Source organism: Dipodomys merriami, unplaced genomic scaffold (assembly GCF_024711535.1).
Source record: "Dipodomys merriami isolate MVZ:Mamm:240054 unplaced genomic scaffold, mDipMer1.0.p SCAF_156, whole genome shotgun sequence".
In the NCBI taxonomy this organism is placed as follows: domain Eukaryota; kingdom Metazoa; phylum Chordata; class Mammalia; order Rodentia; family Heteromyidae; genus Dipodomys; species Dipodomys merriami.
This window is the reverse complement of record NW_027202893.1, coordinates 2,316,280-2,340,619: the sequence shown is the minus strand read 5'-3', so window position 1 is coordinate 2,340,619 and position 24,340 is coordinate 2,316,280. Positions and strand designations below refer to the sequence as shown.

At 48.2% G+C, this 24,340-nt stretch overlaps 1 protein-coding gene across 2 annotated transcripts; it reads right to left on the bottom strand.

Moving 5' to 3' along the window:
• Positions 1-13,037: 13,037 nt before the first annotated feature.
• Positions 13,038-19,186, bottom strand: LOC138827504 (26S proteasome non-ATPase regulatory subunit 4). Of its 2 annotated transcripts, none has more exons than XM_070023078.1 (10): positions 19,110-19,186; positions 17,035-17,175; positions 16,036-16,150; positions 15,267-15,353; positions 14,977-15,045; positions 14,601-14,816; positions 14,157-14,274; positions 13,880-14,011; positions 13,731-13,798; positions 13,038-13,330 (listed from the first exon to the last, which is right to left on the bottom strand). In XM_070023078.1, exons 1-10 carry the CDS (start codon positions 19,133-19,135, stop codon positions 13,160-13,162), a joined length of 1,143 nt encoding a protein of 380 aa, XP_069879179.1. In that variant the 5' UTR covers positions 19,136-19,186; the 3' UTR covers positions 13,038-13,159. The 2 variants fall into 2 exon arrangements, with proteins under 2 accessions (XP_069879179.1, XP_069879180.1); XM_070023079.1 differs by having other exon boundaries at positions 14,166-14,274.
• Between the last annotated feature and the right edge of the window lie 5,154 nt (positions 19,187-24,340).

The following is a 24,340-nucleotide window of genomic DNA, read 5'->3' as shown; positions in this document are numbered from 1 at the left end:
GCCTTCTGAAGAACCCTCTTCCCATTGGCTGCTCCAGAATCCACCTGCCCTCTCTGAGCATCTCAAAAGCGATTGGGCGCCAGATCTGTCGCTCAAGAAGAAGCCAGCCAGATTCTCGGCTTTCCGACGGGAGGGGTGACTAGCCAGGTGCGTGTCCTCCTGAGCCTGACTCCTATTGGCCGCTCGAAGCTGGAAGCAGTGGTTCACTTATGCAAATTTAAGGAACTCTTCGCTTCTGGGTGGTGAGCTCTGAGAACCTCAGCGACTCCAGGTGGAACCTAGATGCTTGGGCCTGTGTATGCCTTTTTCCTCAAGCTAAGCCTCCATGTCCGCGAAGCTGTGCAGTAGTCCCTAAGTGAGACGCCACCCCAAGTATTACGTCATCCGGCTGACCAACGCCTCGCGTCCTTCCCTCTGAATCGTTTTAAAATCTGGGAAGGTTAGCTCCTCCGGCAGGGCAGCTCCTTGCCTTTGCCTTAGACCTTGGACCGGGCTTGGGGTGGAGTGTGGAAAGAACCGGGATCTGGAGCGAGGACCAGCTTTGCGGACCGGAAGTTGGGGAGGTGACGTGGCCTGGACCATTTCCAAAGGGATCTAGAGAACGCTTACCGATGCGCCTCCTAAGCCCGGGAAGGCTGGGACCCCACATGCACTTCCATTTATGAGCTCTCTTACCCCCCTCCTCCAGCACGAATGAGAGGCTGCGATCCGCGTTGAGCTTTCCCGCGCTGCGTGGCCCCGCCCCCTGGGGCGGGGCGGGGGCGGGGCTACCGTAAGATGACGCGCCGGCCAGCGCCGCCCCCTAGCCCGCACGCATTCGCAGGTCCGTCTGCGGTTCCAGCGTGCCGCCTGGCGCTCGCCGTGGACTCACCCGCTCCTCCGCAGCCCGCCGCCCCTGCCGCGGCTCGCCAGGCTGAGTGAGGGTTTACGTTTGTACTTTTTCTTTCGCCTTTTACAGGGATAAGGTTGGAATCCGCCGCCCAGAGCCCGCAAGAGCAGGCGCTCCACCACTGAACGGTGTCGTCTAAGGAGATCTGTCACGTGCCCTGGGTCCATGGACGCTTGACCGAATTCTCAGGGGCATACGGAGTTTACATGGCTGCACGGAGGGCCTAGCGGTAGAGTGCTTGCCTAGTATGCTTGAGTCCTGGGTTCGATTCCTCAGTGCCACATAAGCACAAAAAAGCCAGAATGGTGCTGTGGCTCAAGTGGTGGAGTGCTAGCCTTGAACAAAAGAAGCTCAGGGTCAGTGCCCAGGCCCAGGGTCAAAGCCCCAGGACTGGGGGGAAAAAAAGTGCATGGAATTGTGTAACAGGGCTGCTAGATGGGGACATCATTTACCATATGACCATTTTGGGCAAGTTACTCGACTTCCCGGAGCCTATATTCTCATGGATAAAATGGGGATTATAATATCCACCTGGTGAGATTTTTTTTTTTTTTTTTTTTGTCGTGGGGCTTGAACTCTGGGCCTGGGCACTGTCCCTCAGCTCTTCAGCTCAAGGCTAGCACTCTACTATATGCACTCTACTATATAGCACTGTACTATATGCAAGGATCTATGATTAGAACATTGTATATATTAACTCATTTAATTCTTACCACAACCCCTACAGAGGCATTGTTAGCATATCCATCTTACTGAGAAGGAGACAGGCACAGGCAGGCAAGGTTAGACCTAGTTAAAGGCAGTAAAGTAAGGTAAACAGGAATTTTTTTTTTCCAGTCCTGGGACTTGAATTCAGGGCCTGGACACTGTCCCTGAGCTTTTGCTCAAGGCTAGCACTCTACGACTTGAGCTACAGCACCACTTCTAGCCTTTTCCATTTATGTGGTACTGAGGAATTGAACCCAGGGTTTCATGCATGCTAGGCAAACACTCTACCACTAAGCTACGTTCCCAGCCCCAAACACTAAATTTTTTAAGGGTCCCTTGCTAAGAGGGTTTTAGACAGAAGTTTGATCTTTAATTAAATGCATTATTCATTCATTTAATAAATATTTTAAGCTGGGCACTGGTGGTTCATGCCTGTAATCCTAGCTACTCAGGAAGCTGAGATCTGAGGTTTGGGATTCAAACCAGCCCAGGTAGGAAAGTCCATGAGATTCTTATCTCCAATTAACCACCATAAAACTGAAAATGGCTCAAATGGCCATGGCTCCAAGTGGTAGAGTGCTAGCCTTAAGCAAAAGAGTTTAGGGACTGGGGCTGAGAATGTGGCTTAGTGGTAGAATTCTTGCCTAGCATGCATAAAGTCCTGGGTTCAATTACTCAGTACCACATATACCACATACACAGAAAAAGCCAGAACTAGCACTGTGGCTCAAGAGGTAGAGTGCTAGCTTTGAGCAAAAAAAAGCTCAGGGACAGTGCCCAGGCCCTGAGTATAAGCTACAGGACTGGCAAAAATAAATAAGTAAATTAATAAAAAGCTCAGGGACAGCACCCAAGCCCTGAATTCAAGTCCCACGGCCGACAAAAAGAAAGAGAAAAGAAAGAGGGGGCTGGGAAGGTAGCTCAGTGGTAGAGCGCTTGCCTTGCATGCATGAGGCCCTGGGTTCGATTCCTCAGCACCACATAAGCAAAAAGAAAAAAGCCGGAAGTGGCGCTGTGGCTCAAGTGGTAGAGCGCTAGCCTTGAGCTGAAGAGCTGAGGGACAGTACCCAGGCCCAGAGTTCAGGCCCCATGACCGGACCCAAAAAAAAAGAAAGAAAGAAAGGGAGCCAGGCCCTGGTGGCTCACGCCTGTAATCCTAGCTACTCAGGAGGCAGAGATCTGAGCATCAAGGTTCAAAGGCAGCCGGGAGAAGAAAGTCTGTGAAACTCTTATCTCCAATAAACCACCAGAAAACCAGAAGTGGCGCTATAGCCCAAGTGGTAGAGCGCTAGCCTTGAGCTGAAGAGCTGAGGGACAGCGCCCAAGCCCAGAGTTCAAGCCCCATGACCAACAAAAAAAAAAAAAGAAAAGAAAAGAAGAAAAGAAAAGAAAGAAAGGGGTTGGGAAGGTGGCGCAGTGGTAGAGTCCTTGAGTCCTTGTCTTGCATGCATGAAGCCCTAGGTTTGATTCCTCAGAACCACATAAGCAGAAAAAGCTGGAAGTGGCACTGTGGCTCAAGTGGTAGAATGCTAGCCTTGAGCTGAAGAGCTGAGGGACAGCGCCCAGGCTCAGAGTTCAGGCCCCACGACTGGCCAAAAAAAAAAAAAAAAGAACGAAAGAAAAAAGAAAAAATACTTCAATGCTACCAATATTTAGCAATAGTTAAGCACTATTTCAGACATTGGAGTGAACAAAGCAGACAAGAATTTTTCTATAAACTTAAATGGTTCCAACAAGCAAAGTATATTATTTTAACAGCAGGATTTCAAAGCAGGAAGAAGACAGGAACTTTGGGAGGGTTGTAATGTTAGCTAGGGTGGATGAATGAAGGCCTTTCTGATATGATAGTGATAAATAGACCCAAAGGAGGTGAGGGAGTGAGCCATGCTCACTGGGTCACAAACATTATAGAAAGGAAGGAGAGTTACAAAGGTTCCCAGCTGCCAGTATGATCTAGAGAAATCAGCAGGTAGGACGGCAAAGTCAGGTCACGGGGTGATCGGGGGCTATTGGAAGGTATTTGGCATTTTCTCAGAGTGGGATAGGAAGCCATCAAAAAGACAGATGAACTCAGTACTCAGGAAGAATGTGGTTCAATGACAGCACTTGCTCAGCACATGCTGCATCCACAGCACTTGAGAAACGAAGAGCTTGCCATTAAAAAAGACTACAGGGGGGCTGGGAAGTTGGCTCAGGGGTAGAGTGCTTGCCTAGCATGCATGAAGCCCTGGGTTCGATTACCTCAGTACCACATACACAGAAAAAGCCAGAAGTAGCTGGGCGCCGGTGGCTCATGCCTGTAATCCTAGCTACTCAGGAGGCTGAGATCTGAGGATCGCGGTTCAAAGCCAGCCCAGGCAGGAAAGTCTGTGAAACTCTTATCTCCAATAAACCACCAGAAAACCGGAAGTGGCCCTGTGGCTCAAGTGGCAGAGTGCTCGCCTTGAGCTGAAGATCTGAGGGACAGCGCCCAGGCCCTGAGTTCAAGCCCCAGAATTGGTGAAAGAAAAAAAAAAAAAAAAAACCTGGAAAACAGAAATCACAATATCAGAAGCTTCTGGAACACCTTCCAGAAGACAGGGTACAAATATGTATAAGGAGAGTTATAAGCCAGATGCTTCACTCAGGCAACGTTTGTTGTCTTGGTTGTTGTTGTTGTTTGGGGTTTTGAGGCAATCTCACTTGGTAGTCTAGAAAGGCCTCTCAAACTCATGACCCTCCCGCCTCTCTCACGAGATTTCTGGAGACATATCTCAAGTGTTAGAGTGCAGGATTTTAACACACACACACACACAGCCATTTTTAGAAAGAGTATTAGGATGAAGCCAGACCTTGGTAGTACACACGTGTAATCCTAGTCCCTCAGGAAGCTGAGACCTGGAGGATTGATGTTTAAGGCCAAACAAGACAGAAAAGTCCACAAAACTTCCATCTCGAAAATAACCAGCAAAGCTGGTGGCTCATGCCTATAATCCTAGCTACTCAGGAGGCTGAGATCTGAGGATCACCTTTCAAAGCTAGCCTGGGCAGGAAAGTCCATGAAACTCATCTCCAATTAACCACCAGAAAACCAGAAGTCCTGCTGTGGTTCAAGTGCTAGAGTGCTTGCCTTGAGCTGAAGAGCTCAGGGACAGTGCCCAGGCTCAGAGGTCAAGCCCCATGACTGACCAAAAAAAAACAAACAACAAAGAAAATAACCATCAAAAAGCTAGGCTGGAGGTGTGGCTCAAGGGTAGAACATCAGTCTAGCAAGCAAACCAAATGAAGTGTGAGGCCCTTGGTTCAAACCCCAGTATCACCCCCCGCTCCCACCAAAAAAAAAGTGCTGGGATGACAAGTATGTCAAACCTGTCCTCATATAGTTTTTTTATCCTTCATGATGGCAGGAAAAGTAGAAGTTAAAACCTGGCACCAGTGGCTCACACCTGTAATGCTGGCTACTCATGAGGCTGAGATCTGAGCATCTGCCATCCTGGGCAGGACAGTCTGTGAGACTTTTTTTTTTTGTCAGTCATGGGGCTTTACCTTTGGGCCTGGGCACTGTCCCTGAGCTCTCTTTTTTGCTCAAGGCTAGTGCTCTACCACTTTGAGCCACAGCACCCATTTCTGGTTTTTGAGTGGCTAATTGGAGATAAGAGTCTTATGGACTTTCCTGTCCAGCCCTGTATTTGAACTGCAGTCCTCAGAATCTCAGCCTCCTGAGTAGCTAAGATTTCAGGCAGGAGCCACCAGTGCCCAACCTGTAACTCTTATTTCCAATTAACCATCAAAAAGCTGGAAGTGGAGCTGTGGCTTATGTAGTAGAGTACTAGCCTTGAGAGGAAAAAAAAATTCTCAGGGACAACAACTTGACCCAATTTCCAGGACACACACCAACAAAAAAAAGTGCTGGGTGCAAGTAGCTCATGCCTGTGATTCCAGCTACTCAGGAGACAGATCTGAGGATCAAGGTTCAAAGCCAGCCTAAGAAGGAAAGTCCATGAAACTATTATTTCCAATCAACTACCAGAAAACTAGAAATGGTGCTATGGCTCAAAGTGCTAGAGCACTAGTCTTTCTTTCTTTTTTTTTTTTTTTTGTCATTTGTGGGGCCTGAACTCAGGGCTTAGGCGCTGTCCCTCAGCTTTACAGCTCAAGGCTAGTGCTCTACCAATTGAGCGACAGCACCACTTCCAGCTTTTTCTGCTTTTGTGGTGCTAAGGAATCAAATCCAGGGCCTCATGCATGCAAGGCAAGCACTCTACCACTGAGCCACCTTCCCAGCCCCTAGAGCACTAATCTTGTGCAAAAAAGCTCAGGGATAGCACCCAGGCCCTGAGTTCAAGCCCCACAACTGACACCGCCCCCCCAAAAAAGGTGAAAATTAATATTCTAGAGAAAGCAAGAAAATCATTCTAAAAACAAAAGGAGTATATTTACATCCTAAATTCTGAACCCCTCACCCCTGTTCACTAACTGAACACTCAGAACACAACAATCAGATTTATACTCATGTAGATTACTGGTGGAGAACTTTCAGAGCATTTGGGAGGTCCAGCTTCCATCCCCAGGAATATGAAGGGGAAAAAGAATTATACTGTCCAGGTAGGAGATACAGTAAGTGTTTGGAGAATTTGATCTCTGGACACTGACGGGTGCTGGGAGTGGAGGTTCCCCCCTGGTCTGATCATCCTAGAGTCTTCCACTTTATGGCTCCCACCAAGATTCAGAAACATTGTGTCCTGAGAAAATAAATATAGCTTTGACTGAGAAAGAAAAATTCTACTCTGCCATTTATCAAGTTGAGATTAAAAAAAAAATACAGATAAAGCCAGATGCAAAATTAACAAGAAGCAAGCTGTTTAAATGAGCACCTGGCTCATTCAGTCACTCTTACTGTTGCCCTGTTTCTATCAGTGAGTCCAGAGATAACCAAATTGTCTGCTTATTACATTTGAATTATGACAGCATAGATATTGGAACATACAATTTACTCCCCTTTAAAACAGGTGTCCATCTTGAGGTAAACATTTTCATCTGCCTGCAAGCCCTTTTATGATCAAAGGAATTATTTTTTACCAAGTGTTCCCTTCCCCCTAATACCCAGAATAAGTGTCTTCTCTAAGATCTTCTTGTTCCCTTCCCAAAGTGTGGTACTTATTCCCACAAGGTCAAAGAGCTGCTTTATTTCCTTTTTTCTTCCTCTTCTTTGTTCTACATTTTATTTGTGTCAATTAGTTATACAAGAGGATTTCATTGTGACATGTGCATATATATGTGTGTACATTCTTTTTCTTTTTTTTGTTGGTCGTGGGGCTTGAACTCTGGGCCTGGGCTCTGTCCCTCAGCTCTTCAGCTCAAGGATAGCGCTCTACCACTTGAGCCACAGTGCCACTTCTGGTTTTCTGGTGGTTTATTGGAGATATGAGTCTCACGGCCTTTCCTGCCTAGGCTGGCTTTGAACTGTGATACTTAGATCTCAGCCTCTTGAATAGCTAGGATTATACAGGCGTGAGCCACGGGTGCCCAGTTTTTTGTTTTTGTTCTGTTCTGTTTTGTTTTTTAACATTTTAGCTTAGTAAGGGAGGAGTTTAAAGCAAGGAAATATTGCCTATAAGCTTTTATGCAAAACTAATCCAATGTGTATTTCTGAATTCCTGGCTGCTGTTTCTCATGGCTCACCTTCCCTGATCTGTCCTCAGCTCCAGGAAAGGTATCTTTGAGAAGGTGAGATTGACCATGTTTTCGGAGGAGACAGGCATGGTGGTGCACATCTATAATCCCAGCTGCTTAAGAGGGAGAGGGATAGAGCCAGAGGTGTGGCTGAGGTGGTACTGAAAAAACAAAACTAAACTAAACCCTAAGTCCTAAGAGTCAGAGGCAGGAGGACTGAAAGTTCCAGGCCAACCCTGACAAAATTAGCAAGACTCCATCTCAACCACAACTTTCAAGTTGGAGCTGGGTGTCCATGGCTCACACCTGTAATCCTAGCTACTCGGAAGCCAGCCCAGGCAGGGAAGTCCCTAAGACTCCTTATCTGCAGTTAACCAGCAGAAAGCTAGAAGTAGAGATGTGGCTCTAATAGTAGAGGGCCAGCCAGCCTTGAGCAAAAGAAGTCAATAAAAGTGCAAGGCCCTGAGAACAAGCCTCAATACCTGTGGCACAAGAAAGAAGAAGAAAAAAGAATGGATATGAATGTGGAGTTTTAGGTAAAAATCCTACCAGGCAATTAAAGAGACAAGCACTGGGAATGGTAGAGAAAGATTTAATTGAACGTGGCTGGATTAGGAAGACAAGGAGGCCCAGTGGCACCTCAGAAGGCAGCTGCCTTCAAGGGATTGGCATAGACTTTAGGTTTAAGTAAGAGAAGAGTTGGGCCAGGGGTCAGAGTTTTGTCATGTCTAGATGTGCTCCAGTTGAGGCTGATGGTTATCCCAGGGTGGTGTGTGATGTCCAGTCACCATAAGAAGCCATGGCTTGGGGCTAGGAAGGTGGCTCAGTGGTAGAGCGCTTGCCTTGCATGCCTGAGGCTCTGGGTTCGATTCCTCAGCTCCACATAAACAAAAAGAAAAAAGCCGGAAGTAGTGCTGTGGCTCAAGTGGTAGAGTGCTAGCCTTGAGCTGCAGAGCTGAGGGACAGCGCCCAAGCCCAGAGTTCAGGCCCCATGACTGGACCCCCCCCCCAAAAAAAAAAAAAAAAAAGCATGGCTTATCTGAGGAGCTGTTCCAGCTGCTAGCAGCAGATGTTTAATCTTTTTTTTTTTTTTTTTTTTTTTTTGCCAGTCCTGGGGCTTGAACTCAGGGCCTGGGCTCTGTCCCTGAGCCTCTCTGTACCCAGGGCTAGCACTCTATCACTGGAGCCACAGCACCACTTTCGGCTTTTTCTGTGTATGCGGTACTAAGGAATCAAACCCCAGGGTTTCATGCATGCTAGGCAAGCACTCTACCACTAAGCTTTATTTCCAAGCCCCAGGTGTTCATTATTTGATCTTTATTCTTCCTGAAGTTCCACAGTGACTGAGAGACTCAGAGGGGGGAAAATGGCAGAGGACAAGACAGGGCTTGTTAGGCCAGTGTCCAGGCCTTCTTTCAGATATGTACCCTTTGAGCAAGGATATTTTGAGAAAGATAAACAAGAAACTGAATAAGCTCTAGGGAGGGCAACAGTGCAGTACCTAAACAGGAGGGAAGGGACACACATTTCCTTATCTATCTGCTTTCTGCCTTTTTGCTATATCTATTTTTCTAAAATACATTTTTTTGTTGTTGTTGGTCATAGGGCTTGAACTCCAGGCCTGGGCGCTGTCCCTCAGCTCTTCAGCTCAAGGTGAATACTCTACCACTTGAGCCATAGCACCACTTCTGCTTTTCTGGTGGTTTATTGGAGATAAAGAGTCACACAGACTTTCCTGCCCAGGCTGGCTTTGAACAATGATCCTCAGATCTCAGCCTCTTGAGTAGCTAGGATTACAGGCATGAGCCACTGGCACCCGGCGAAAATAAACTCTTTCTAAGTACGTTTGTTTAAATAAAAGAAAATGATTTGCTGAGGGCTTCCCAGTAGCTAAGCCAAACTTGCACTCTAGGTGGGGCTGACCCCCTTGTGGCCAAGTGGAGGAGGTGTGTGAGAGCAAGGAACATGCCGAGCATAAGCTACAGGACGCTAGGGCATGTGCCAGCATGCCACCTCTTCCACCTTTCAGCTGAGGTTCAGGCTAAGCGTTGGCTCCAGAAAGTCTTCATGAACCACACTCACAGGGTCATTGTTTCCTCCTTTATGCTTGGAGCCTCTTCTGTACCAGGGCCCTGAATCCCAGGCCACATATGGCACTTAGCTTTTCCTGTGTTTGCTTGAGTACACTGTAAACCTTGCCAGGCCTGGCTCCTCCTTGGGTGAGCGGACATGGCTTGGAATTCCAGGTTTGTCATGTGAGGAGGAAATGGGACAGTGCCCATGTACCCAGCGCATAGTGGGTACTGGTGGGGCATATCCTTCTCTCTTGGATAATGGCTGGCTAGATCATCCGCACCAGTTAAATTAGGCAGCATTGCCTCAGCTAGACAGCCCCTCACCACAATTATGCCTTGCCTGATGAGCTGCATCCAGTGACTGTTAAAGACCTACCATGCTTGTCTGTAATCCTACTCAGGAGGCTGGGAACTCAGGATCATCATTCAAAGCCACTGGGGGGGGAGGGGCTGGGAAGGTGGCTCAGTGGTAGAGCACTTGCCTTGCATGCATGAGGCCCTGGGTTCGATTCCTCAGCACCACATAGGCAGAAAAAGCCAGAAGTGGTGCTGTGGCTCAAGTGGTAGAGCACTAGCCTTGAGCTGAGCTGAGGGACAGCACCCAAGCCCAGAGTTAAGGCCTCATGACTGGCAAAAAAAAAGCCACTCAGGGAAGGTCTGAGATACTTATCTCCAACTGATCACAGATAAAGCTGGAAGTGGAGCTGTGGCTCAAGTAGTAGAACCTTAGCCTTGAGCAAAAAGAGCTCAGGGACAGTGCCCAGGCCCTGAGTTCAAGCCCCATGACTTGACAAATAAAATAACCAACACAAAGCTGGGCTGGAAGCCAGGCACTGGTGGCTCACATCTGTTATCCTAGTTAGCAAGCAGAGATCCAAGGATCAAGGTGCAAAGCCAGCTCAGCCAGAAAAGTCCATGACTTTTAGCTCCAATAAATGACCCAAAAAAGCCAGAAATGGAGCTGTGGTTCAAGTGGTAGAGTGCTAGCCTTGAGCAAAAGCAGCTCAGGGACTGCCCAGGTCCTGAGTACAAGCCCCAGTACCAAAAAAAAAAAAAAAAAAAAAAGTTGGGCTGGCTGAAGTAGTAGAACAGCATAGAAAGCAAGCCAAATATGCAGATTATGAACCAGAAAAGCAGGGTAGTGGGGGGGAGGGGTGACGGGAGGAGAAGGGGAAGCAGATTCTGGGCTGGGGGGTCCAGCACTGAGAAGCAGGAGACACATTTGACTGAATGCCCTGACTTTCAGGTATACAAATGAAATTAGTACTAGTAAAAATACTCCTGGAGGCTGGGAATGTGGATCAGTGGTAGAGTGCTTGCCTAGCATGCATGCAGCCCTGGATTCGATTCCTTAGTACCACAAAAACAGAAATGGTCAGAAGTGGCACTGTGGCTCATGTGGTAGTGCTGGCTTTGAGCAAAAGAAGCTCAGAGACAGTACCCAGGCCCTGAGTTCAAGCCCCAGAACTGGCAAAAAAAATAAAAATAATGGGGCTGGGAAGGTGGCTCAGTGGTAGAGCGCTTGCCTTGCATGCATGAGGCCCTGGGTTCGATTCCTCAGCACCACATAAGCAAAAAGAAAAAAGCCGGAAGTGGTGCTGTGGCTCAAGTGGTAGAGCGCTAGCCTTGAGCTGAAGAGCTGAGGGACAGCGCCCAGGCCCAGAGTTCAGGCCCACGACCGGACCCAAAATAAATAAATAAATAAATAAAAAATAAAAAAAAATAAAAAAAAATTAAAAATAATAAAAATCCTGAATTACTCTTCAGGTATTTTGAATTATAATCACTGATTATCACATTAAATCTGTTCGCTGAGAACAGATTTTGTTGTTGTTGTTCGTGTGGCTTGAACTCAGCTCTTCAGCTCAAGGCTAGCACTCCACCACTTGAGCTACAGCGCCACTCCCAGCTTTTTCTGTTTATGTGGTGCTGAGGAATAGAACCCAGGGCTTTATGCATGCTAGGCAAGCACTCTACCACTAATCCACATTCCCAGCCCTGCTCTGATTTCTTTATCCTTACTTATCATACACTGGCCTTGTGTTGTCTGCATTAACTGAGTTCCATTCTCAGGAATATTAGTAAAAGAAATATTAGTTACAAATATGACATCCTACTATAAAGCAACATCTGTCTAGTGCTGATAGCTCAAGAGTCCATGAGACTCTTATCTCCAGTTAACCAGCAAGAGAGAAGTAAAGCTGTGACTCCAGTAGTAGACTGCCAGTCTTGAGGGGAAAAAGCTAAGACAGTGCCCAGGCCCTTAGTTCAAGCCCTAATACTGGTACAAAAAAAAAAAAGTAAAACTTGAGAGAAAATATTAAGATGGACACTGGTGGCCCATACCTATAATCTTAGCTACTCAGTAGACTAATAGCTGAGAACTGAGGTTTGGAGAAGCCTGGGCAGACAAATCTGACATTGTCTCCAATCAATAAGCAAAAAATATGGAAATAGAGGTGTGCAAAGTTGTACGGTGCTAGTCATGAGTGAGTGAGCAAAAAAGCCAAGTGAACATGAGGCCAAGTTTAAGCCCCAGTTAATTTACACTGGGAGGCCAACACAGAGAGATTACTAGTTCAAGGCCAGCCTGGACTACACAGTGAGACCATGTGTTAAAAATAAAAACCTGCCAGCGCTGGTGGCTCATGCCATCTCTTGGTGGCTACTCCAGAGGCTGAGGTCTGAGGATCATGGTTCAAAGCCAGCTCCAGCCCAGGCAGGAAAGTCCATGAGACTTATCTCCAATAAACCACCAGGAAGCCAAAGTGGCACTGTGGCTCAAGTGGTAAAGCATTAGCCTTGAGCTGAAGAGCTGAGGGACAGTGGTGTCCAGGCCCAGAGTTCAGGCTCCATGACCGACAAAAAAAAGAAAAAAAACACCTTGCCTGGCACCCTTGGCTCACACCTGTGATCCTAGCTTTTCAGGAGGCTGAGATCTGAGGATCATGGTTCAAAGCCAGTCCGGGCAAGAAAGGCCATAGACTTTTAACTCCAATTAACTACCCGAAAACTGGAAGTGGTGCTGTGGCTCAAGTAGTAAAGTGCTCACCTTGAGCTGAAGAGCTCAGGGATAGTGCCCAAGCCCAGAGTTCAAGCCCATGACCAACACACACACAAAATAAGCAAAGGGAGGGCGATTTAGCATTCCAGACCAAATCCTAAAGGACCCCCCTTCCCCCTGCCCACCCCCCCCGACCTAAACTTGGTGCTCCATGAAGGGACAGCACATTTTATCCTGTGGATATTTAAAGCCACCTGTGAAAATCAGGCCTCAACGGGTACCTGGGCCTTAGTGACCTGAACCATTCATCCAACTGGTCTCTGAGCCCCCAGATTCCTCCAACATGTCTCCACTGCTCCTGGCGACTAGAAACATCCCACCTTCTTTATTGACTGAACTTGGGCTCAAATGTACATCCAGGAGCCTACCTAGAGGCTACCAGCAGTTGGCTTTCTCCTCACAGTTCCACAGCGCTGAGTTCATTCTCCTTTGAACTATCAGATATATGGAGTCACTCCATTACATGCTGGCTCTTCCAGGGGCCGCTGCTGTTTCTACTCACCTCTTCGGCCATGGCCCTAACACACAGAGGGTGCTCAGCAACACGTCCCAATGACAAAAACAGAAGCCAAGGAAAGAAGGGAAGGGACTTCTTCCGGCCTTGTGCTCCTTCTTTGCAAGCAAAGCCATCACAACTTGAAGCAAAAAGGAAAAAACAAACTTGCCAAGCTTTATTTAGGTTGGAAAGGTTGCAGATAGCATATCTAACTCTATAATCCACCCATACTACGCAGTCCCCTGGCAGTCTCGGCTGCCCATTCTCCTCCAGTCTCATTTCTTCTCTTCCTCCTTCTTGTCCTTCTTGCCATCCTTGGTGGCCTGGGAGGCCAGGGAGCCCATGGCATTTCGGATGGCCTCATTGTTGGGATCCACACCTGGCAGGTTTTCTAGGACGCTCTGAAGGAACTCGGGGTCCTGCATCACATCATAATCATCCTCCTCCTGAAAAGAGGCAGCATTAGCTTGGAGGCTGCCAGGGGCTGGCTGAGAGCACACTGCCACCTGAGCCCAGCTCTGCTGACGCATGAGAACGGGGCTAACTGAACTCAGAGGAGCTTTCCTGCTACCAGACCCCGCATTCCGTGTGTTCTCTTTCCCAGACTCTCTTCACCATTCTGGGAAAGAAGGTATCCTAGACTGCTCCCACAGCAAGAAAGAGACATTTCAGAATGTGGGCCATTTCTCCAACTGACCACTAACATTCTGTTCCTTTAGCAGCTCTGTACTTCCTCCTGCTCCTCAAGACTCATCTGTGACACCTGGAGAAAGGGATGGATGGTCTAGTCCCCGGACTAGAGGCTTGCAAACCTGACAGGGGCAGGAGGTCATCGCTGGCCCTCACCTTGGCTGGCTCTGATGTGTCCATGGCCGAGTTGGCATCAATGTCAGCTGATTCTGCCTGACCAAACTCTGGGGAAAGGAGGGCAGTCACTTAGTTCAAGCTCCTCATTATAACTCTGACCACGCACTACCACTCCAGCTCAGGCCCACCTGCTCCCTGTAGGGACATCTGCATGGCATAGGCGATCTGCTCCTCCTCAGTCATGCTGCTTAGGTCAGGAAGCCCTGGACGTCCAAACTCCTGCTGGTTGATGGTCATCTTCAGCAGCGCATCATCTGAGTCTGGAAAAGCAAAACGGGCAGGATAGAATGGGGGCCACATTCCACACAGCCCTAGCCCCAAGCCATTCCCTTAGGCTAGCCTCCCGAAGGCCTGCCAGGCCACCCCGATGGTTAGCACCCTGCATCCTGGGACTTCAGATTCCACCTCTTTCACCTTCAGCCCCAGTAGCAGCAATTCCAGCTTCGGCTGCAGAGGCCGCAGCAGCCCGCCGCGCCTCCTCCTCCTGCCGCTGCCGCTGCTCCTCCATAGAAACACGAAGGGCCTGGCAAGGGGAAGAGCAAGGTCAGATTTCCCCAGCTGCAATCCCACTCGGGGCTGGTGAAGGCCAGGAGTGTGGGGAAGGAGCATGAGGACAACTTCTGTGTATCACATGGGGAAGAAGCTAGAAGGGTTAAGGGAAGGTATGGGAAAGCAGAAGGACGACACAGCTAGAGCCTGGGGTTTAGTCAGAAGTCAACAAGCTAGTCTGACACTGGTCAGACAGACCTAGATATAAGCCCGGGACTGAGGAAATGAATGAGGGTTGTGGGAGTGTTTAATATTCTCTGCTGTCACCTGGCGCATCAGCACAGGAGAGTATTTGCTCACCAGGGCCAGCTCAGGGTCAGCACTGGGATCCACTCCAAATTCAAAGTCACTGGCACCAAGACCCAGCATGGCACCACCTTCGCCAGCCAGAATCGGAGAACTGATGAGGGCATCGGCCAAGCTAGGCCCCGGAGGCACGGTGACGAGATGAGAGCCGGTCCCATCTTTGCCATTCAATGTGTTCACAAAGGCCGTCAGCTTCTCCGTGTTCACCTCCTGGGAAGGGAGGCCACAGGTATGTTCCTTCACACCTCCCGCCTCCTGCTCGAGCCGCAGCCCTGCCTGCAGCTTCGCTCCCAGGGGGGACCCTGCTCTGCAAAGGGCTGTCCCATCAGAACTAGCCAAATCAAACCAGCGCCCCAATGGCCCACCTCACCTCTTCCCCAAAATTGATGATGTCAACATTCACTTTCTCTTTCTTGAGGCGTTTGGCTAGTTTCACCAGCTAGGAAGAGGAGAAAAAGCAAGCAATCTACTCCATGCCATAAGGAAAAAGGACTCACCTCACAAAAGCATACAGAAAATCATTTCTCTCCCAGACACCCTGAAATCTGCCCCTCCATTCTCCCCCCACAAAAGGAGCCTGGTGCCCTGTAAGGTTCTTAGTGCTGCAAAACCTCACTCCCTAACGTGGGCTGCGTCACGCATGCTGTCCGGTGAACTCACATCCTTCTCGTTGTCCTCCACGGGGCTTCCCACAAAGGCAATGATGCGCATCTTGTGATTCTTGCCCTGCCGGTGCTTCAGAGCCAGCTTGGAAAGAACAGGAAATTACATCAACATAGAACACCTAGCTCTTTCCTTTGGTTCTGTTTTTTTTTTTTTTTTTTTTTTTTTGTTGGTCGTGGGGCTTGAACTCTGGGCCTGGGCGCTGTCCCTCAGCTCTTCAGCTCAAGGCGAGCGCTCTACCACTTGAGCTACAGCGCCACTTCCGGTTTTCTGGTGGTTTATTGGAGATAGGAGTCTCACGGTTTCTCCTGCCCGGGCTGGCTTTGAACCGCGATCCTCAGATCTCAGCCTCCTGAGTAGCTAGGATTACAGGCGTGAGCCACCAGCGCCCGGCTAAGAACTTCACTGCTTTTTTTTTTTTTTTTTTTCCTTATGTGGTGCTGGGGAATCGAACCCAGGGCCTCATGCATACAAGGCAAGCGCTCTACCACTGAGCCACCTTCCCAGCCCCCTTTGGTTCTGTTTTATCTTTACAGATTCTATGCATCTCAGGTCTAACCATTCTGCTCATACAGGATATAAACCCCTTGAGTCTTGCTGTGCCCTTCAGTGGATTCACAAAGGGATCCTGGGATTCATCCCACCATATTCTTTCCCCCCAGTTAGCTTCCTCTAGGCCCTCTCTCTCCCCCTGCTCTGGTTCTAACCCAGGGGAGGCAAGCTTCACAGGCAGGAGGGACAACTGAGGGGACCTAAGAGGACTCACGTGGGCCACGCGGATGCCAGTACAGAAGGTGATCTTGCCCTTAGGCTGGACTGTGTGGAGCTTGGAGAGGATTCGCCCAGTGTCAGGGGTGAGCGTGGTCAGCACTTCACAGTCACTGGGATGGGGCAAAGCATTTCAGTGAGTGTGCATGAGCATGGGCACCCCCAACCATGCCTGTCTTCTTTTTAGAGACCTTTTAAACTCTCATGTTTAGTATATACCATGCACCATAGGAAAGCTGTCCTCCACTTCCCAATGTTTCCTCCTAACATTCATCCTGTCCTGCTCTAGGGCATGAGATTCCACAGTAACTGAACCCTACTTTATAGCAGCCCACTTTCTCCATTTGGAGACCTATTTTTCAGCTAAAAGTATCTATAGCAAAAGAAAACAGCCCTAAACAAGTGACTTTTTTCTTTTTTTGGTTGTGGGGCCTGAACTCTGGGGCCTGGGCGCTGTTCCTCAGCTCTTCAGCTCAAGGCTAGCGCTCTACTACTTGAGCCACAGCACCACTTCCAACTTTTTCTGCTTATGTGGTGCTGAGGAATCGAACCCAGGGCCTCATGGATGCAAGGCAAGCACTCTACCACTGAGCCACCTTCCTAGCCCCAAATGACTTTTGGGGTACCAGAATATTTGATACATGCCAAGGGGCTCTGGCTGAAAATCACCTTTCATCAACTTTAAAATACATTATAAAATTTCACCCCAAGACATTTATCTTCATAACTATATTAAATGGAATCAGCATTAAACACAGGAGCTGGGGGTATAGCTCTGTAGCACAGCATGCATACATGTACGACACCCTAAGATTTTTCTCATGGGGAAGGAGTGCTACTACGTACACTGGAACTGAAAAGAAGGAAGTAGAGTTATAGAAAGGTGATGGGCAAAAGAGGCCTCAGGGACCCTACAGAATAGCCTACAGGTGTCATGGTGACATATGGGAAAGGCCACACCCATTTCCATGCCCTCCACCTCCTCAGCCCCACCTACTTGGCCAGTGTGATGAGGCCCACGTTGTTTTCGGGGTTGCTGCGGGTCTTTGAGTGACATACTATGTTGACAGCATCCTGCTGGGCCTGCAGGCGGGTTGGCAAGAAGTCCCCGTTCCGCATATACTCACTGTTGTCCACACTGACAGAGGGAGTAAAGGGGAGAGGGAAAACATTGTCCCTTAGCCTTTTTTTTTTTTTTTTGGTCCAGTCGTGGGACCTGAACTCTGGGCCTGGGCGCTGTCCCTCAGCTCTTCAGCTCAAGGCTAGCGCTCTACCACTTGAGCCACAGTGCCACTTCCAGCTTTTTTCTTTTTGTTTATGTGGTGCTGAGGAATCGAACCCAGGGCCTCAGGCATACAAGGCAAGCGCTCTACCACTGAGCCACCTTCCCAGCCCTCCCTTAGCCTTTTTGCACAGGCTAGTGCCACACCTCTACTTTCAGCTTTTTGCTGGTTAAGTGTAACTAAGAGCCTCACAGACTTATCTGCCCCACCTGGCTTCAAACACTGATCATAGATCTTAGCCTAGATCCTAGATCTCAGTGACTCCAATTATAGGGATAAGGCAATGAGTAGCTAGGATTACAGGCATGAGCCTCAGCGCCCAGCTTTCTAAGCTTTTCTTACAATCAATCCAGACCAGCTTCTGTTGTTTGCTTGGTTTTGAGACAGGGTCTATGTATCTCAAGTTGGCCCCAAACTCACAAATCCGCTGCCACCATGCCTAGTAAAATCAATACTTATTTTTTTTTTTTTGTCGGTTGTGGAGCCTCAACTCTGGGCTCGGGCGCTGTCCCTCAGCTCTTCAGCTCAAGGCTAGAGCTCTACGACTTGAGCCACTGTGCCACTTCCGGCTAAATCAATATTCTTAAATGAATGACAATTTTTATACAGCTCTGTATCTGCCATGCTCAGAACCTTCTCAATGATGGAGTGTACGAAATTCAATTCACTCTCCTTAGCTTTCACACACACACATACACACACACACACACACACACACACACACACACACACACACACACACACACACACACACACACACACACACACACACACACACACACACACACACCCCACATGTATATACTTCTTTAATTTTTGTTTGCCAGTCCAGGGGCTTGGGCACTGGGCACTGTCCCTGAGCTTCTTTTGCTCAAGGCTAGCACTCTACCACTTCGGCAACAATGCCACTTTTGGCTTTTTCTGTTTATGTGGTTCTGAGGAATTGAACCCAGGACTTCATGCATGCTAGCTAGGCAAGCACTCTACCACTAAGCCACAATCCCAGCCCTGACGTTCATAATATTCTACCTGACCCCATCTACTACATTAAAAAACAAAACAAAACTGAAGAACAGTGCCCAGGCCCAGAGTTTAAGCGCCACAACCGACAAAAATAAAAGCACTGGGGGAGTGGCTCATGTGGCAGATCACTAGTCTACCATGAAGCCCTGAATTCAATTCCCAGTACTACTCACAAATAAAAAAACTTTTACCTGTGTGACTTAACACAGCCACGACTCATTGGTAAAATGGGGAACTTTGAGGAATCGAATCCAGGGCTTCATGCATGCTAGGCAAGCTCATCGCCACTGAGCCACATTCCCAGCCGGAGAACTACTTTAAATAGTATGGTAAGAAGATCTAAGTGAGATAAAGTAATGAAAATCCCAACACAGAGAAAACAATCTCTAAGTGCTGACTGTGAAGATGATACAGGGAAAGACGCTGGCAATTAGAAAAGAGGCATGGGGTGGGGGTGTAAAATCGCTCTTCCTAGTACCCATTATTTTGGGGAGAGGAGAGAAAGGCAAAGTCCGAACAGCAGAGTAAAGGAAGTCAGGGATCGGGGGTCGGTGGCTGCCCCGGCTAGGGGCTGCGGGAGTGGCCAGGCCTGTCGTCTCCCGGGCCTTGGGATGACTCAGGGAGTCGTCCGGCTCCTTGCCTCCGGCACCCAAGAACACAGCTCGCTCGCCGGTCCCCCACCTATATCCCATGCCCCGCGGGCCCCCAGGCTGCGCGCGCCCCTGGACCCACGCCCGCCCCCACAGACCCGGAGGGAGCTCCTCACCAAACCATAGTGCTCTCCAACACCATCTTGCCACTTCGCTCCCTTTCCGACCGGCTCTCGGGAACTGCTGAACAACAGCTTCTTCAATTGGCCGGAGAACGTCACCAATCACAGACCTCGGTGGTGTACTCTGGGCCCGCCTCCCTCCCCGCGTGGCATTCTGGGAGTTGTAGGCGCGGCGCACTAACAGGGCTGTCAAGCTAGTGGGAAGGTGGGTGGAGGTTACGTGGTGACACTCGCACAGTAAGAGAACTTTATCTCCACCTTCCCAACCATCCTAGTTCCTAGGCGAGATACCAGAAGTTGTGATTAGGTCAGTTCTAGCATTCCAACAGATACATATTTTTTTTTTTTGTCTTTTCTTTTTTGGTACTGGGGATCGAACCCAGGACGTTGCACTTGCTAGCCAAGCGCTTTGCCACTGAGCTACATCCCAGCCCTCAGATACATATCTTTTAAAAATAGCTAAAATGGACATTTGAAACATTAAGATAGTGGAGGATTTTCAGTTTTATTGTCGTATCATTTTATCTCTTCGTAGTTACAGGATTTTCTTTGGATGATGATGATTATTTGGTCATGGGGCTTGAACTCTGGGCCTGGGCGCTGTCCCTCAGCTCTTCAGCTCAAGGCAAGTGCTCTATCTCGTGAGCCACAGCGCCATTTCCCGTGTTCTGGTGGTTTACTGGAGATGAGAGTCTCAGGGACGTTTCTGCCTAGGCTGGCTTTGAACCGCAATCTTCAGATCTCAGTCTCCTTAGTAGCTAGGATTATCGTGAGCCACCGGCGCAGGGCTAGTTATAGAAGTTTTACACCAAGACCACATTTGTAGGACTGTAGGTTAGTGTACAACTACCAACACTAGCTACTACTCACCACTAGGGGGACCCTCTGACCAGAAGGTGGCCTCCATCCCTGCTCTGCATCTAATAGTGCACTGAACAGGGTGTGTGTGACAAAGGTCAGAGTAGCCCAAAGTCTAGAACACATTCAGATCCGGCTCCTACCAAAGGAGGATTGAACCTGTAGGTTAAACTCAAATAAAAATGTAATTCTGAAATGTTTTTTGTTTTGTCTTTCTATTGTGGTTTAAACACAGGGCCTGGGCACTGTACCTTAGCTTAGGCTGGTGCTCTACTGCTTGTGCCACAGATCCACTTGTTTTTTTTTTTTTTTTTTTTTTTCCCTTTTACTAGTCCTGGGGCTTGAGCTCTGGGTTTGGGCACTATCCCTGAGATTTTTCTCAAGCATAGCACTCTACCTTTTTTTTTTTGGTCTGTCGTGGGGCTTGAACTCTGGCCTTGGGCGGTGCCTGCACTCTTCAGCTCAAGGCGAGCTCTCTACCACTTGAGCCACAATACCACTTCCGGTCTTCTAGTGGTTTATTGGAGGTAAGAGTCTCACAGACTTTCCTTCCCCGGGCTGGCTTTGAACCGTGATCCTCAGATCTCAGCCTCCTGAGTAGCTAGGATTACAGGCGTGAGCCACTGGCACCTGGCAGCACTCAACCATTTTGAGCCACAATACCACTTTCTGTGGTTGATTGGAGATAAGTCTCAGGGACTTTCCTGCCCAGGCTGACTTTGAACTGCAATCCTCAGATTTTAGTCACCTGAGTAGCTAGAATTACAGGTGTTAGCCACTGGTGCCCAGCCACCTGTGGTTTTTTGGTTGTTAAATGGAGATGAGGCTCATAGTTTCTTGCCCAGGCTGGCTTCAAACTTCAGATTTCAACCTCCTGAGCTAGGATTACAATCATGAGCTGCAAGGGCCCAGTTTTGTGTTTTTTTTTTTTTTTGTCCGTCCTTGGGCTTGAACTCTGGGCCTGGGCATGACATGTCCCTCAGCTCTTCAGCTCAAGGCTAGCGCTCTACCACTTGAGCCACAGCACCACTTCCTGTTTTCTGGTGGCTTATTGGGAGATGAGTTTCACGGAGTTTCCTGCCTGAGCTGGCTTTGAACTGTGATCCTCAGATCTCAGCCTCCTGAGTAGTTAGGATTTCAGGTGTGAACTACTGGGGCCTGGCCCAGGTTCTTTTTTGTAGGCTGTGGGGCTTGAACTCGGCCTGGGCTCTGTCCTTGTGCTGCTCTTCAGCTCAAGGCTAGTGCTCTACCACTTGATCCACAGTGCCACTCCCAGTTTTCTGGTGGTTTATTGGAGATGAGTCTCAGCTTTCCTGCCTAGGCTAGTTTTGAACCATGATCCTTAGATCTCAGCCTCCTGAGTAGCTAGTATTACAGGCATGAGCCACCAGCCCCAGGCTAAAATCTTTTTTTTTTTTGGTCAGTCATGGGCCTGAACTCTGGGCCTGGCACTGTCCCTCAGCTCTTTAGCTCAAGGCTAGCGCTCTACTGCTTGAGCCACAGTGCCACTTCCGGCTTTTTTCTTTTTGCTTATGTGGTGCTGAGGAATCAAACCCAGGGCCTCTGGCATGCAAGGCTAGTACTCTACCATTGAGTCACCTTCCCAGCCCCTGCCCAGTTTTTATTCATTGTGTTCCCCTTTCTCTCCAATTGCTGTCCCTACTATCCCAAGACCCTATCACCTCACATTTTATTAATGTAACCAGTCTTGCCTTCTCTACCAGTTTTTTTTAAATTGTGGTCTTAGGATTTGAACTGATAGCTGCTCACTTGCTAGGCACTCTTACCACTTGAATTATACTAACTCACCTTTTTTGTCAGCTTGAACTCTGGGCCTGGGCACTGTCCCTCAGCTCTTCAGCTCAAGGCTAGTGCTCTACCACTTGAGCCACAGCACCACTTCCGGTTTTCTGAGTGGTTTATTGGAGATAAGAGTCTCAAGGAGTTTCCTGCCCAAGCTGGCTTTGAACCACGATCCGCAGATCTCAGCCTCCTAGTAGCTAAGATTACAGGTGTGAGCCACCAACACCAGGCTCTTAGACTTTGCTGCCCGAGCTAGCTTTGAACTGTGATCCGCAGATCTCAGCCTCCTGAGTAGCTAGGATTACAGGCGTGAGCCACCGGCGCCCGGCTCTTACTCTTCTTATAACCATTTGGATAGATGTTTGTTAGTAGATTGGTCTCTGAACTTTTTTCTTTTTGCAGTGTTGGGGATCAAACATGGGGCTTCACACATACTAGGCAAGTGCCCACCACTGAATTATACTCCAGCCCTAAGTTATTTTGGTCATATCTAAAAATATTTCATGATTCCCATTTGTTTACAAGTTAAAGTGAAAATTCCTCACCCCAGCAGCTTCCAATGTTGTATCTATATGTATTTGGCTATTCTCACCATCATCTCAAAAACAAATCTCTCATACCTCTATGTTCCCTGCTGAAGTGAAATTTCCAGCCCACAGTAAGTCTAGTTTCCTTCCACTTGGATGGTTTCTATCACTCAAGAGAACTTAAATCTTTAGTTAACATATCTAAAGTTATTCTTATATATGTTTTACTCAGGCACTATAAACTCTTAAAAGTCCACCCTTTTATTTTTTGGCAGTACTAGGATTTGACCTAGGGCACTTACTATAGGCATTGTAATACTGCTGGCTATATTCTGAAACAGGATCTTGCTTCCTGCCCAAGTGTGCATCTAGCCTATGATCTGCCTATTTTAGGCTTCCTATTGTAGCTACAATGATAGCTGATGTAACCATGTCCAGATGTGGGGTCTGCTCGACTTTTCTCCCAAGTAGCTAATAGGCAAAAGCCACTGGCTCCAAATTAGTGTGCTGGTCGTGGCTTGAATTCAGGGTCTGGGCACTGTCCCTGAGCTTTTTTTGCTCAAGTCTAGTGCTCTACCACTTGAGCCACGGCTTCACTTGCAGTTTTTTTTTGTGATTAATTGGAAATAGAGTCTCATAGACTTTCCTGCTCAGGCTGGCTTCCAACAGTGCTCCTTAGATCTCAGCTTCCTGAACAACTAGGATTACAGGGTGAGCTGCCAGCGCCAGCCCCAGCTACTTCTTTTGACCTCCCAGCTACCCTAGGTATTGCTCACTAGCTGTTATATAAATATTTGTAAGCTGATCCTCAGATAGGGAACAATGCTACAAAAAGAACAATACGAAACAGGCATGGGGACACATGCCAAAAATCCCAGTCCTCAGGAGCCAAGGCCACCTCCTCCTGAGCAAGTTCAGTTCAAGGTTAACAGTGCTACATAGACTTTATTTGGAAAAAAACAAAGAAACCATAACAATGTTTGCTTTTCTCTAAAGCTTTCCCACCTACAAGCTTGTTATATTTATTTATTTTTTGTCAGTGTGGGGCTTGGACTCTAAGCCTGGGAACTGTCCCTCAGGTCTTTGGCTCAATGCAAGCACTCTATCACTTGAGTCACAGCACCACTTCTGGTTTTCTGGTGGTTATTTGGAGATAAAGTCTCACGGACTTCCTGCCCAGGCTGGCTTTGAACTGCGGCCCTCAGATTACAGGCGTGAGCCACCAGCGCCTGGCTTGTTTAGTTTTTGACAAAAGAACCTAAACGCAACCTCATGAAAGAGCTAAAGGGCTGGAACCGGTGATTCACGCCGGTAATTCTAGCTACTCAGGAGACTCAGGTCTGAGGATCACTGTTCAAAGCCAGCCCCAACAGAAAAGGCCGAGACTCTTATCTCCAATAAACCACCAGAAAACCAGAAGTAGTCCTGTGGCTCAAGTGGTAGAATGCTCACCTTGAGCTGAAGAGCTGAGGGACAGTGCCCAGGCCCAGAGTTCAAACCCTACTACCTCCAGCCCTGCTGACTCAAGAGCGAAACACAACAAAGAGAGGAGGCAGTATGGATGATTTTCTGAGTGACACCCTAGGGCCTGCTCAGAAGGCAGGGAATCCTAGGGTCAACTGACATGAGGCTTGCTCTCCTCAATTCCTCTTCTTTCCTATGCACCTGAGTAAGCTGAGCTTCAGATCTCCAGATCCTTCAGTTAAACTGGATTGCAATTTATGCTGTAACAGCTTTTCCTTGTTAGATTTAACTTGTGAGGTGGCTGGAAAACAGGGATGAAGCCATTTCTCTTGGCTGTAGTTAGACTGAAGCTGGAGTGAAAGAACTGGAAAACATGAAGCATTCTGTTTATAGCAACTTGAATAACAGTAAGGTTAGATGGTGGAGAACGCTGGAGCAGACGCAATATGAAAAAGGTCCAAAGAAAACTGGGGGGTATACCTCCACCATAGAGCAGATGTGCTGGATACTGGATTCAATCCCCAACATTAAAAAATAAATTAAAAAAAGGTCTAAATAACAGATCAAAGTGTA